Source organism: Adiantum capillus-veneris, chromosome 22 (assembly GCF_014529385.1).
Source record: "Adiantum capillus-veneris isolate H3 chromosome 22, ASM1452938v2, whole genome shotgun sequence".
Taxonomy (NCBI): Eukaryota; Viridiplantae; Streptophyta; class Polypodiopsida; order Polypodiales; family Pteridaceae; genus Adiantum; species Adiantum capillus-veneris.
In genome coordinates, this window is record NC_140952.1 from 21,150,814 (window position 1) to 21,163,843 (window position 13,030).

The window sequence follows — 13,030 nt, forward strand, 5'->3', positions numbered from 1 at the left end:
AGTGACCTAAAGAGGTTAAATAAAACCCCCCCCCCCCCCCCCCCCCCCCCCCCCCCCCCCCCCCATACACACACACACACACACACACACACACACACACACAAAAACCTCCTTGGGTAAGAACTGATGACGTGGTAGCTGTATGGACGTCCCGCAATTCGCGCTGAAGGCTTTTGGTGCCAGCTTTTGGACCATATGCTCTTAGAACTTGAAGCTTTTCATGTAACTGCTTTTGAGAGGCCAAGGGCCTTCAAATATCATATGAGGGCCTCTTCTCTGGCATTCTTGCAGGAGCGGAAGCAGAGCAAGAGTCTCAACCTGTTTTATTGAGTTCAAGCAATTCAAAGAAATACGGAAAGGGGTGCCAAGGTTTGGGGCGAGTGCTCTCTTGGAGTGGAATTCCGCCACTTCCCGTCTCGTGTGTCGTGCATCTCTTTCAGTTCAGCCGTTGTTTGAAGTGCTTCAAGTTGTTCAGTCTTTTCTTTTCCGCTGGCACGTCACGCTTGTCCTGTTACAAAAGCATGCGTTGCAGTGCTGTCCGTACGTTGTTGCCATGTCACCATCAGCCAGCACAAATTGTGGAGTCATCAGTTCTCAATGCAATTTTTGGGTGTCTGCTTTGTTTTATGGCTGTAGGCCCCATTGGATGGGGTACAATAGGTTGGGAGGGTTGGGACTTTTCATCCTAACCCCTTATTAGTTTTAGGCCCCTCAGCGAGACTTTATAAGTTGGGGAAACCTTCTTCTTCTTCTATTTCTACTCCTCTTGCTAGGGTTTAGGCCCCTTGGCCGGGATGTGCAGGTTGGCCCGCAACTTGCGGCTTCCCACATCAGCCGGTTGTGACGGGCAATAGAGATGATATCGGAGTTCTGAACTGTTAGACAGAGTGAGAGTCCTTCGTGACCGTGTTTTGATTTTGTATTGCTAGAATGCTTAGTTCCTTCTTTATAAAGAAGTTAGTTTCTCTCCATAGCTGATTTTTTCTGTAGATGTATTTTCTCTTTAGGCCCAGAATTTCCTCTCCCCTAATTTTTAATATTTGGCTTGCTTTTTGAAACAGCTACTGCCTTTGTGTTGCAGCTTGCTTAATCTCAAATCTGAGTTTTTATGTGTGTTTTGAAGTATATTACGCATGTTAGCTCTGGACATCTCAGACTCATTTTGTGGAGTGCTTTTGAGGGCCAATGTGTTTATAATAGACCCTAGGCTTCCTATTCAAGCAATTCTTGGGTGCTACCCGCCCAGATGTGCTACACATCAGTACAAAGATCTGCGTATTGAGTTTGTCATAACTCTAGAGATGCAGGACAGTCATTATGAAGCCTAAAGAAATGTATGTGGGACACTGGTGATGGTAGCTCAAGACCAACAACTATCATGTGTGAGAGCACCGGCTGCCCATCCTCTTCTTCTCTATATATTTGTGTGTTTGAATGTGTTCCATCTAGATGCTTTTGTATGGGTGTATGTGTGTGTGTGTGTTCATCTTAAACAGAAATAGTAGGTAAGAGATTCAAGTCTGGCGTCTTTAGTATCTAATTGTTGTGCTGTCTTATGCTTGTAATTATCTCATCTCAATGTCTCATTTATTTTTCCAAAGCTGTTTCGAAAAGCATTTTTAAGTAATTGTTGTTATGTTTGTATCTTCATTTTTTTTTGGTTTAGAAACTGTAAGGTATTTAGTGCTTTATTTTTCATCTTTAACCATTGCCTTGTGTGCCTCCCTTTTGTGTGTTTTCTAAGTGTTTTAGGCATTCTTGTAATCATCAAGTTCAGACTTTCATCATGAAGTTATACCACAAGAGAGTATAATTGTTAGCTCTATCTTGCAAAGTATTGACCAAATAATATGACATCCTTACTAGTATTTTAGTTCAAACTTCCACAAGACCATATAAACATCAGCTCCATCATGCATCGTATTGGACAACATATACAGTGACATTTTAGCTCAAGTTTACATTGCTTCAACGTTATGTTTTGATGTTCAAGTGCTGCAATTCTGTAACATGATGTTTATGTCTTCCTATCTATGGTAGTTGGTGATTACACACAGCCTCCTAGGTGGGTTGTAAGATGCTACAAAAATATAAATGACATTCTGGTAAATGACCATCTGGTGAAAAAGAAGGCGAGGGCGAGGATGCCTTTACCCCCAATGTCATTTGTTTCATACCTTTAGGCCTTCCAAAGATAGGTGTCAAAAATGGCCTATGACAGAGCTATGCAGGAAAAGGACTAAACAGTTAGCCATTCAATATGGCTGATGCCTTAACAAGAAAGCAGCAGGATATTACTCTTAACTGGTAACCAACTTGGGATATGCATCAGCCAATTGAATCTGCTGGATGTTTTTCACCCGGCACCAATGCAGGGCTGCCCTTGGATCTCAGTCTGATGGTTTTCAATGTTTCTGAAGTATGAATTCAGATTTCTTGCTTTTAAAGACTTTTGCTTACGACTTTGAGAGGTTTCTTATTAGAATCATATTGCTGTAGACTCTGATGCCATTGTATCTGACGCAGTCAAACGACCAAGCATTAACCTTTTGTTTGTGGCACTGTGCTTTCAGGCTGTCTTGAAGCAGTTTGCTGGCTACACAGGCTCACAGGGACCCGATATATTTGCAGATGAAGTTGACCTAAAAAGGCATCAACAGTTGGAGAGGCTCTACATTTCTACAAGAGCTGGAAAGGTAGTTTAAGCTGCAGCATTTTCTATTTTACAGTACTAAAGCAATCTTTCTTTGGATTTCTCACTGACATAGATATGATTCTGCTGCCATTGCAGCATTTTCAAAGGGAAATTGTGAGGGGCATCGAAGGTTTCATCTCCACAGGCTCAAAGCAGCTCGAAGTCTGTGCGTGCTTTCTCCCTTTCCTGCTATCTTTGCAGATTCAAAGTGGTCAAATGGAAAAGCTTATAGAGCACTGCTGCTGCTGCTGCTGTTGTTTGTTTTTGCAGCCAGTAAATTGGCAGACGATTGTTGCAAGTATGCATCTGAGGGACCCAATGCTACAGGGGCTCTTGCACGAGCTTCTAACGTCTTTGGAAATTCAGTTCTTCAGATTGAGAAAGAGAGAGAGACTTTACACCGTGCGCTTGGGACGCAGGTATAGACACAGGTTATCTTTTGTTAGTGACTATACTTATATGTATACTGCCCTTGAGCCGTGAGGCTGTGGCATGCCTTACCATTTATGGAGTTATTTTTACCTGTGTGGTGTGTTGTGAGGTTTTGAGCTTTTTCCTCCAAACGTGGAGATGGAATTTACAATGGGATTAAAGCCTCCTCACTATCCTTTCGAGGGATTGAGCTGTCAACATGAGATCCCTTTTGGTTTTTTTTTTTTTTGGGGGGGGGGGGGGGGGGGAGCTTAGGAAACTGTTCACAAAAACAGTTTTTTGTTTTATTTCTCATGTGCTTCAGCTGTACTTCTAAGTTGGTATGTGTCACTCTCAACTCTGTGAAATTAGGGGAGAAGGAAGCATGTTGCCAGCCGAGAAGTTAAGGCCCTCTAGACTCTCAAGTCTCTTTAAATTTACCTCATTTATTAACTTGGCACCTTCAATGGCTTGCCCATGCACAAATTTTCTGAAACGGCCTTTGGTTTAATCATCATATCTGCTATAGTGGAAAAGGGAAAAAGTTTTTATTTAAGAGTAACTCAACTGCTGTACTAAATAAGTACGTACCATTGTTCGATATGTGGTAATGGGAGGCAACAAGGAAGCAAGCAAAATTTCCCACTTATTCTACAGCCTTTGCTTCTCCTTGAGAAACAGTATTAGTGCTACCTTGAGGTATGCTGTGGAGTCTAGGTGATTGCTTTAATTTCTCCTTTTAGCTCACATATTTCAATTGAGTGTTCTCTGAGCCAATGTGGCATTCACTGTGAAAACTATCTTGATGCACTGCTGTGACAACTGCCCTACACATTTCTATTACTGCAGAATGTTCTCTGTGCCTAATGCCGTTCACTGTGAAAACTATCTCCACGAACTGCAGTGACAACTGCCCTTTCTTGTCTGATCTAATACTTGTTGTGCCACAAAGAGTACTCTATGACGTTATGTGCATTGTTAATGGTTTTTCCAGAATTTGCAGTTCGAATGTGTCCACATTTTCAAAGCTTTTTTTCTTGGTACTAGGTAGCAGAGCCTCTTAGAGCGATGGTGATGGGGGCTCCTTTGGAGGATGCAAGGCATCTATGCCAAAGATATGATCGCCTGCGTCAAGAAGCAGAAGCCCAGGTCTTCATACACAAGCTTTTTGAACATGTGCTGCTTTTAAGTACGACGAATATATTCCTTTTTTTGAGTTTGCTGCATATTTACGAAGCAGGCAGCTGAGGTCGCAAGAAGGCAAGTAAGGTCAAAAGAAGCAGCTAATGTTGAGAACACTTATAAACTGCAACAGGCAGAAACAAAGCTATCAGAGCTGACATCAGCAATGACAACATTGGGGAAAGAAGCTGCAGCAGCAATGATCGCGGTGGAGGCTCAACAACAGCGACTTACTCTTCAACGCCTTATTGCCATGGTATGAAGCACTATTGGTGAGAGTACATAATTCACATCTGTATGTGTTACTGTAATATAACTTTGTTACGTTGTTTGCTCGTCTTCTTATATCCAAGAGATGGCCTTTACAATGGCTGAGGTTGCCTTTCACCTTTACTGTTGTAGGATCTGAGTTCTTTGCTTTGTTGAGCAACTTGTTGCTTTGGACCAAGTGTGCACAAACATTACATGTTCTAGGCATTAATAAATTGATAGGGCTGTCTTAAGTCCTGCTTTTATCTGCAGTTGATAGTGGTGATTATACTTGTACATGATGTTTTGCACAATCACAAAGTAGTGGTGGATGATGTTCAGTTTTATATGGTTGGTAGGGTGATTGCTTGTCTTTGAAGTGCATTAATCTGTACTTTGGCACTTAAGATTAATAATTTGGGAATCGTATGTCTCTCTTTTTTTTGCTCATTTGAAGAGTTTGTGGTTGTGCTTTGGTTTCGGAAGCTTGCAATAATCAAGTGGGGCTTCTCAGATCAGCCCAGGATATAGAGTAGTTATAACATATGACACCCATCTACTAGTGCTGGGACGTGCATGTGATCTGCCATCCTTAGTGGACTATTACACAGGCACATGGTTTGACATGCTGGAATAGTAAGATAGGATCAAGTATGTTAGATTATTTGATTGGATCACCAGGTTCTTTGATTGTATCACTGGGCTTAATACCAAACATCCAAAGGTTTAGGATTTCAGGTATATCAATTGGCCTAGGAGTGGACCATGCTGTCCTGAATCTGCAGTAGCACTTGAGCATGCAGAAGAAACAGAGTCATGTTGAGCTCACATCCCACTGAACAATTTTATCAAACAGAAAGTGGCATTTCACATGTACACATGGGGCATGCTCGTACATGTTCTCATAGGCTTGTATGGGTGAAGAAGACAGATTTCTTGGTTAGCTTGGAGGCAGAGATGTATTAGCTGCTCTTAGAACAAGACTACAAGAGGGCATGGAGGAGGTTTCACAAGTGCTAAGCACCTATATATCTTATTGCTCTCGATGTATGCCATGAGCATGCTGACATACTGTAGGATTCCATTCTTCCATTGACCTCTAAGCACCTCTAAGCGATCATACTGCAATTGCTTCCATGGGAAGAAGGTGAATCATCGTTTCTAGAGATCAATGAATGGGAGAGCCCAAGAACACAACGCTTGGTAGCGGAGCAATTTGCACATGCCTGAGAGAGACTCGCAGGAACATTGACTCACTTATTCAAAAGGGCAATGCTTGAGGGATTTCCAAATTCCAGCTAGCTGTCTGACCAATTTAAGTGTGGTGACCTACTTGTTTCCACCAACTGTAGGACCATTATGTTGGGCCATCTTTTGGCCAAGATAAACGGATATGTTGTTGAATAGGTTTTGAATAGTCGCAGATAGACATGCGATGAGCAAATCAAGCAGGTTTAGTCGAGGGTCCACAATTCGAGACCATATTTTAATGGTCTTGAGGTTGAGCTTGAAAAAAGAGGATCTATGCTGTGTTGCAGATCTCCATGAAGCAGTTGGTACAATGCCATGTGCGAGATTGATGAGAAGACTAAGGGATGTTGGGATCCCTGTAGGGGTAAGATTTAATGTTTATGCCTTTAAAATGTACTACTCTAGGTGTGCATTATTCAGATCTAGTGAGTAGTACCGTTGGTTCAAAACATGGTCACCATAAAATGCCTTTCGGTGGGTCTGGACACATGAAACGTTTCATTGATCAAGTGAAACACATGCTTGTTCACTATCAACAAGCTACCATAGTTTCAGTTTTTAGGGCCTTTCAGAAGCCATATATGCATGTTTCTGTATCGCGTATCAATATGGCACTAGAATATAGAATGTTCCGTGTTGAAACACCGCGTTTTGAGGCTGAAACATTTTAGTCGTGAATCATTTCACGGTGACACTCGACCTCAAAACAAGGATTGTCTCAAAGTGATGATATAGTAATAGACTTGGACACCCCAAGCCGAAGGTCTGGTGCAACACATGCGAGAGAAACTGAAATAATTGACAAAACCGAGAGAGAGAAGCGACACCGCACGGCGGAGTTCTTCGCCCAAAAGTACTAGCCCCAAAGACTGGCTCCCCTTCTTGGTATTTCTTTATTATTATGCTTCAACAAGTACAATGTCCGAGGTCCGCTCTCTCCGCAATGCTCCCAAGCAATCTGTTGGAAAAGAGGCCCTGACAACTCTTATAAAGGCCCTTGGTTAAAAGCAATACATGAAAAGCAGTAGTCTAAAAGCTTCTAGTAACCAAAAGCTAGCGCCCTCATGGCAGTCCGTAGAGTATGCCACGTTAGCCTGTCAGTGTGATTTGCGACGCAAATCGCAGACGTGCGTACAACCTGCCACGTCAGTGTTCACTGCACAAATTTTGGGTTCTGCTTTATTTTTAAGGTTGTAGGCCCCTCGACCGAGGGTACCTCTCCTGGGCACTTGGAAGTGTGTTGTAAGTTGGTAAAATATCTTTTGCCTCTTTAGGGTTTTGGCCCCTCCTTCCGTCCTTTAGGCTATGCCACGTCGTCACTTTGTGACATACCTCCCTCTAAAAAGAATTGTAATTGCCCTCGATTACGCCTGCAAAACAGACATATGACAAAAACTAGTTCAGTAGACTCACTCTAAGTACCGACGTACTAGACCGCATATATCCAGCACTCGCACGAAGACGACATTCACATCACATTTACATCACTATCCACATCGAGATCTTTAGATGAGAATCATGATCTTTGTAACTTATTTAGCAATCACATCCAGACCGCGCTGATCTCTGACGTATGTCTTGGTTGTCTAAATCTCGTGACTATTATATTCACATCACCCCTCAAGTGAACAAGATAGAAATGCTGTAGTCATTTCGTCTTTCAAACACGCACTCAGACCATTCATAAGAGAGAGCATATGTAACGGATTCATTTTAGGAATTCCCATTTCAAAGTACTTATTTATACAAAGGTATTCAACAGAATACTGTCAGCCCGTCAGTATCCGTGAAATCTCAAAAAGAAATTAGCTACTTTATTCCATTGAGGTAACTTGTGACATAGGAGCGGAGTAACTCCCCTCTTGTGCAATTCACATCGCATGAGATTCAACCTGCTGATTCATCGATAACTCTTGGAATAGTTGGTGCTAAGCCAAAAGCTTCAAGGTAAAGCTCTAAAAAATCTGAGGAGTATCTGCTAGGTCCTCCTCCTCCATCCACTTGGCATCCAATATCGGGTAGTTCCTGAACTCGACTTGTCAGCTTACCTTTCACTTTCCTTCCTTTTGAGCCAAGACTTGTTCTGGAATGAGAATCTCCTCTGTCTCTTCCACTTCGGGTTGCTCCTTTGGCTCCTTGTCCACTGACACTTCACCTTTCAAAGGTCTCAATAGACTCACATGAAATGCGTTGTGAATCTTCTAAGTATATGGTAACTTGAGCCTGAAGGATACATCATTGATCTTCTCTTGAATCTGGAAAGGGCCTTAGTATCGCATACTTAACTTTGGGAAAAGCCCCTTCTTACCCTTCCGCTTCCTAAGTGTGCCTTTTCAAACCGAAATAGTACCTAATCATCCTCCTTAAGCTGCAAGTCACGTCGATGCTTGTCTGCGGCCTTCTTATGCCGTGCTTGAGACTTATCCAGAGCCTCCCGTACCTTGTCGAGAGTAGTGTCGAGATCCTTTGTGTACTGATCTGCTTCAAAAATCTTTATTTTTGGTGTTCAAAACAGGTGGAACCTTCTTGACATGCTCGATAATCTCAAATGGTGCCTACCCTGTAGACACGCTCGATAATCTCAAATGGTCCCTTCCCTGTAGACATATGAATTGTTTAGTTGCAGTCAAACTCCACCAATGGCAAATACTTCTCCCATTGAGTCTTCTGATCAGAGATGTACGACTTCAACAAGTCCAATATCACTGAACTGGCTATCTCCGATTGCCCACATGTCTTGGGGTGGAACAAGGACGAGAATTGTAGCCGTGTGTCAATATTCTCCTAGGTTTCTCTCCAAAAGAAACTCGTAAAATGGGGGTCTCTATTTGAAACTATAGACTCATGTAATCCAAAAATCTGCTAGACAAACAACTTAGCCAAAATGTTCGCCTCTAATTGTCTTCTTTATCTGAATGAAGTAAGCTCGCTTGTTGAATTGATCGATGACCGTCCAAATGCCATCATGCCTACTCTGAGTCTTCGGAAGATAAAAGATGAAGTCCATTGCGATACTTTCCCAAGGTCGGCTAGGAATAGGTAGAGGTTGTAGAAGGCCTAGTGCCTTATGCCTGTAAAACTTGACCTTTTGGCATACTAAGCAACTGTGAACAAACTCCTCTATATCCTTTTTGAGCCTCGGCCAATAGAAGTACTTCTCCACAGTTTTCAAGGTGGTGTCAATGCTGCGATGGCCCGAAAAAGGTCGATAGTGGCACTCTGTCAAAACCTTGTTTCTCGACGCCTGAGTAACACACAACATAGTTTTCCGCATCAAGTAGCCTTCATTTAGGGAACAAATTGCAATTGTCTCCCCACTCTATAACCGGTCAAAGATGTCTACAAAATCTAGATCTGCGACGTAGTGACCTACCATATCCTCGAAGTTTTGAGGATGAATCGTGGAAATAGCTGAAATCTGTGGCTTGCGAGACAACGTGTTTGCCACCAAGTTTGTCACGTGACACATCCAACCCTATGTGTCCGTGGACAAGCTACAGCATGACCAGGGTTCAGTCAGTCTAGTCAGTCTAGATTAGAAGTGGTCTGGCACTTTTGTGAGTCTATTCATAGACCGTGCATGACCAGTCACTTAGTGTAGATGCATATCCTCTGGTTCCACACAGCATGATCATAAGCATTCCCATCAGAATCCATCAGAATCGTTCAGGGGAATTTTCCAGTGCATTTAGCCTATTTTCCCTATTTTTGACATTTTTCACTTATTATTTTTAAGTGACTTTTGTTGGAAAGTAGGTAGGGCAAATTGAGTAAGTTTGTATATAAGCAAACGTAGACTAGCACTAAATGGCAGAAGAGGCAGCAGGAGCACACGCTCAACAGGTAACTTCTGAGCAGAACCCCCCCCCAAGAGACCTAGCGTTTTTGGAGCAGAGCCAATACCTAGCGTTTTCAACACCAGATCAGCCAGCGATTTGCACTTGCAGATTCCGGCGACAGCAGGACATCAGACTAGCCTAGCGTTTGGCATTTGCAAGACAAACAACGACAGATTCCAGATTTTCAGCCCTAGCGTTTTTGCATCTGCATTCAACCCTAGCGTTTTGCAGATTCTCTGCGCGACGGAAACTCAAGAACCATCAGCGTTTTCAGTTTTCAGCCCTTAGACACCGCAGATCAAGTCTCGAACCTCGCAGATCTCACCTTCCCGCAGCAGTTTGCCGCACGGTCAGTTTCCGCAAGGTTTACAGTTTCAGCCCGCATCTGCGTTTTCAGCGCGTCGTCGTCGCATCGTCGCCATCGACATCGTCATCAACATAGAGTCAGAATTCAGCAAATACAAGATTTACAGATTTCAGCCCTTAGAGTTTCCAGATTTAGTCCGTCTCGTCGTCGACATCGTCGGCAAGTCCAAGCATTGTAGAGATTTTGTGCAATCAATAGTAGACCACTCTCGCCGACGACCTTCGGAGGAGGGTTTTACAACGTCTCTGGTGTCGTATTCTCTCTCTATCTCTCAGTCTCATACACTTGCACGCACAATGTCCATTCACTTTGTTTGTGATCATTGCACTCTCTCATTAAGAACTGAAGGCTCTCCCTACCATAAGAACAAAAGGAACCTTGAGCACAGTTCGGAGCACCCATCTTGAGCAACGCGCAAACTTTCATTCCGTTGCACCTTACATTGGTATCAGAGCTTTGGCAGTGTTCAGTATCACTCAAGGAAAGAACCACAAGAATCACAAGAATTTTTTTTTTGCTTGTTGCGGTCGCACGAACCCAAGTTCGCTTGGGCATGTCGATTCCTAATCGTGTTTTTGAAGAGTGACATGAATCCCAAGAAAGAAGGGCTTGTCCAACCTCCCCTTGTGTCTCTTTTCACTCATTGAGAGCTGACCGTGCACTTAGCGGCCTGCCCCTCGACGTGAGGTGGGCAAAAGCAACCTTGGTGTGAGCGCAAGGCCGCCAAGGGGTGCGCCCGCAGAAAGGAGTAGAACTCGGGTGAAGAGAAGATCCTTCTCAAACATGGTTTGCAAGCGAAAGAAAACCTCAAGAACCTCAAGAACCAAGACCCCCAAGAACCCAAGTTCCTTGTGAACTTAAGAACCCAAGACCACAAGAACCCACGACTTCAGAATGGTCATCACTCCAAGCGGAATGGATACTTCGCTTGGAGGTGATGAGCATGACAGAGGCGAAGAAGAATTTTCCCCACCAGGAGGTTTTTCCGACCCTTTCCCTTTTCCATCTACATCAAGGATTGCACTAACTCCTATGGAGGCTTTGGAGTTGATGTTTATGGAAAGGAACTTAGAACGCGAAGCAAGAAATGCAGAAAGAATAGCAGAAATGAATCGTAAACACGCAGAAATAAAAGCGGAAATGGATTGCAGGCACGCAAAAGACAAAGCAGAAAGAAAGGCAAGACAAGAATAGCGCGAGCGACGCATGCAAGAGTTGTTGCGACTCTTTTCTCAAGTGCCGGCACAAATGCAAGAGATTCAAGAGACGGAGACTCTCTCAATCTCTTCTTCTCCCAAGCATGACACAGAGAATTTGCATGATTATGAGAAGCATGATGATTTGAATGACAATGACAAGCATGATGAATTGAATGACAATGATTTGCATGATGATTTGATTGACAATGATAAGCATGATGATTTGGATGTTCATGATGAGCATGATGATTTGCATGATCAAGATGTGATTTCTCACAAGCAAGATGATTTGCATGATCAAGATGTGATTTCTGACAAGCATGATGAATTTTCATGAAGATGATGTGATTGTTCACAAGGATGATGTGTTAGTTGATGCTTTTGCTAGCGAAGCTAACCCCGTTGCAGATTCGATCAATCACGAAGGATCGATCTTGGCTCTCGAGCCTAGGTCCAAAGAACCTTTACAAAGAGTATCATGTGTTCGCATGATTGATACGCACGCATTGTTTGAGTGTTTCATTCGTGATCGTTTCTTGTATTTTAGTCAGCGTCTTTATGTGATCTCTTTTCCTAGGCATGACATATTGTACGTTGAGCACGTTTCATTAAGGAATGAGCACGAATGTATGCGGATTTTTCATGAAAAGCTGAAAGTTATGTATGTAAGGAAGTCACATTCCATGTCTCTTCCTTGGCTCGACACAGTTGTAGCAAGAGCACATGAAAGTATGAGCACCAAGCATGGGCATTTCCGTTGTGAATTGCCACAATTGATTGCTCTAGATCATAAGAGAAAGATTCGATCTCATGGTTTGTGTGTATGTGGTGAACGGTTTAGCACTCCGTCTCTTTGTTCATCTACATTGCATGCATAGTCTTTGAGGAAGATAAGATTTTTTCCACTCACTTTACATGGAATGGGTATGTTCATGGTTTTGTGTTGGAAATGGGTTCGGGAATTTTCAGCCATGGAGGTTCTTGAAGAAGAAAGAAGCATGACTCTAGACGAAGTTGAAGCATTGAAGGAGCCACAAAAGACCTTGTGTCGCTTTCAACGCGGCCCAAAGAAGCAAGCGTTGCAGACCTTTATGAAGTTCAAGTACCGCACGACCCACACATCAGCGTGGGCCGGCGAAGAGTCTCTTCCAGGATTCCAGATGCTATTGGCGATCTCCCTCGACGCCATACAGTTCGGTACCAGTACCTCACTTTGAAAAGGAGGATGTCACGTGACACATCCAACCCTATGTGTCCGTGGACAAGCTATAGCATGACTAGGGTTCAATCAATCCAGTTAGTCTAGATTAGAAGTGATCTGGCACTTTTGTGAGTCTATTCGTAGACCGTGCATGACCAGTCACTTCGTGTAGATGCATATCCTCTGGTTCCACACAACATGATCATAAGCATTCCCATCCGAATCCATCAGAATCCTTCAGGGGAATTTTCCAGTGCATTTAGCCTATTTTTCCTATTTTTGACATTTTTCACTTATTATTTTTTAATGACTTTTGTTGGAAAGTAGGTAGGGCAAATTGAGTAAGTTTGTATATAAGCAAACCTAGATTAGCACTAAATGGCAGAAGAGGCAAAAGGAGCACACGCTCAACATGCAACTTCTCAACAGAATCCCCCCCAAGAGACCTAGCGTTTTTGGAGCAGAGCCAATACCTAGCGTTTTCAACACCAGATCATCCAGCGATTTGCACCTGCAGATTCCGGCGACAGCAGGACATCAGACTAGCCTAGCGTTGGCATTTGCAAGACAAACGACGACAGATTCCAGATTTTCAGCCCTAGCGTTTTTGCATCTGCATTCAATCCTAGCGTTTTG

The 13,030-nt window shown here is 43.1% G+C and overlaps 1 protein-coding gene across 1 annotated transcript in view; it reads left to right on the forward strand.

Moving 5' to 3' along the window:
• LOC147429009 (SH3 domain-containing protein 2-like) overlaps window positions 1-13,030 on the forward strand; it is a 124,024-nt gene that overhangs the window by 12,362 nt on the left and 98,632 nt on the right. Inside the window, exons 3-7 of the mRNA XM_086494869.1 lie at window positions 2,574-2,696; window positions 2,792-2,861; window positions 2,966-3,114; window positions 4,154-4,255; window positions 4,347-4,544. Of these exons, the coding sequence (XP_086350995.1) occupies window positions 2,574-2,696; window positions 2,792-2,861; window positions 2,966-3,114; window positions 4,154-4,255; window positions 4,347-4,544 (642 nt within the window). The remainder of the gene's footprint in view (window positions 1-2,573; window positions 2,697-2,791; window positions 2,862-2,965; window positions 3,115-4,153; window positions 4,256-4,346; window positions 4,545-13,030) is intronic.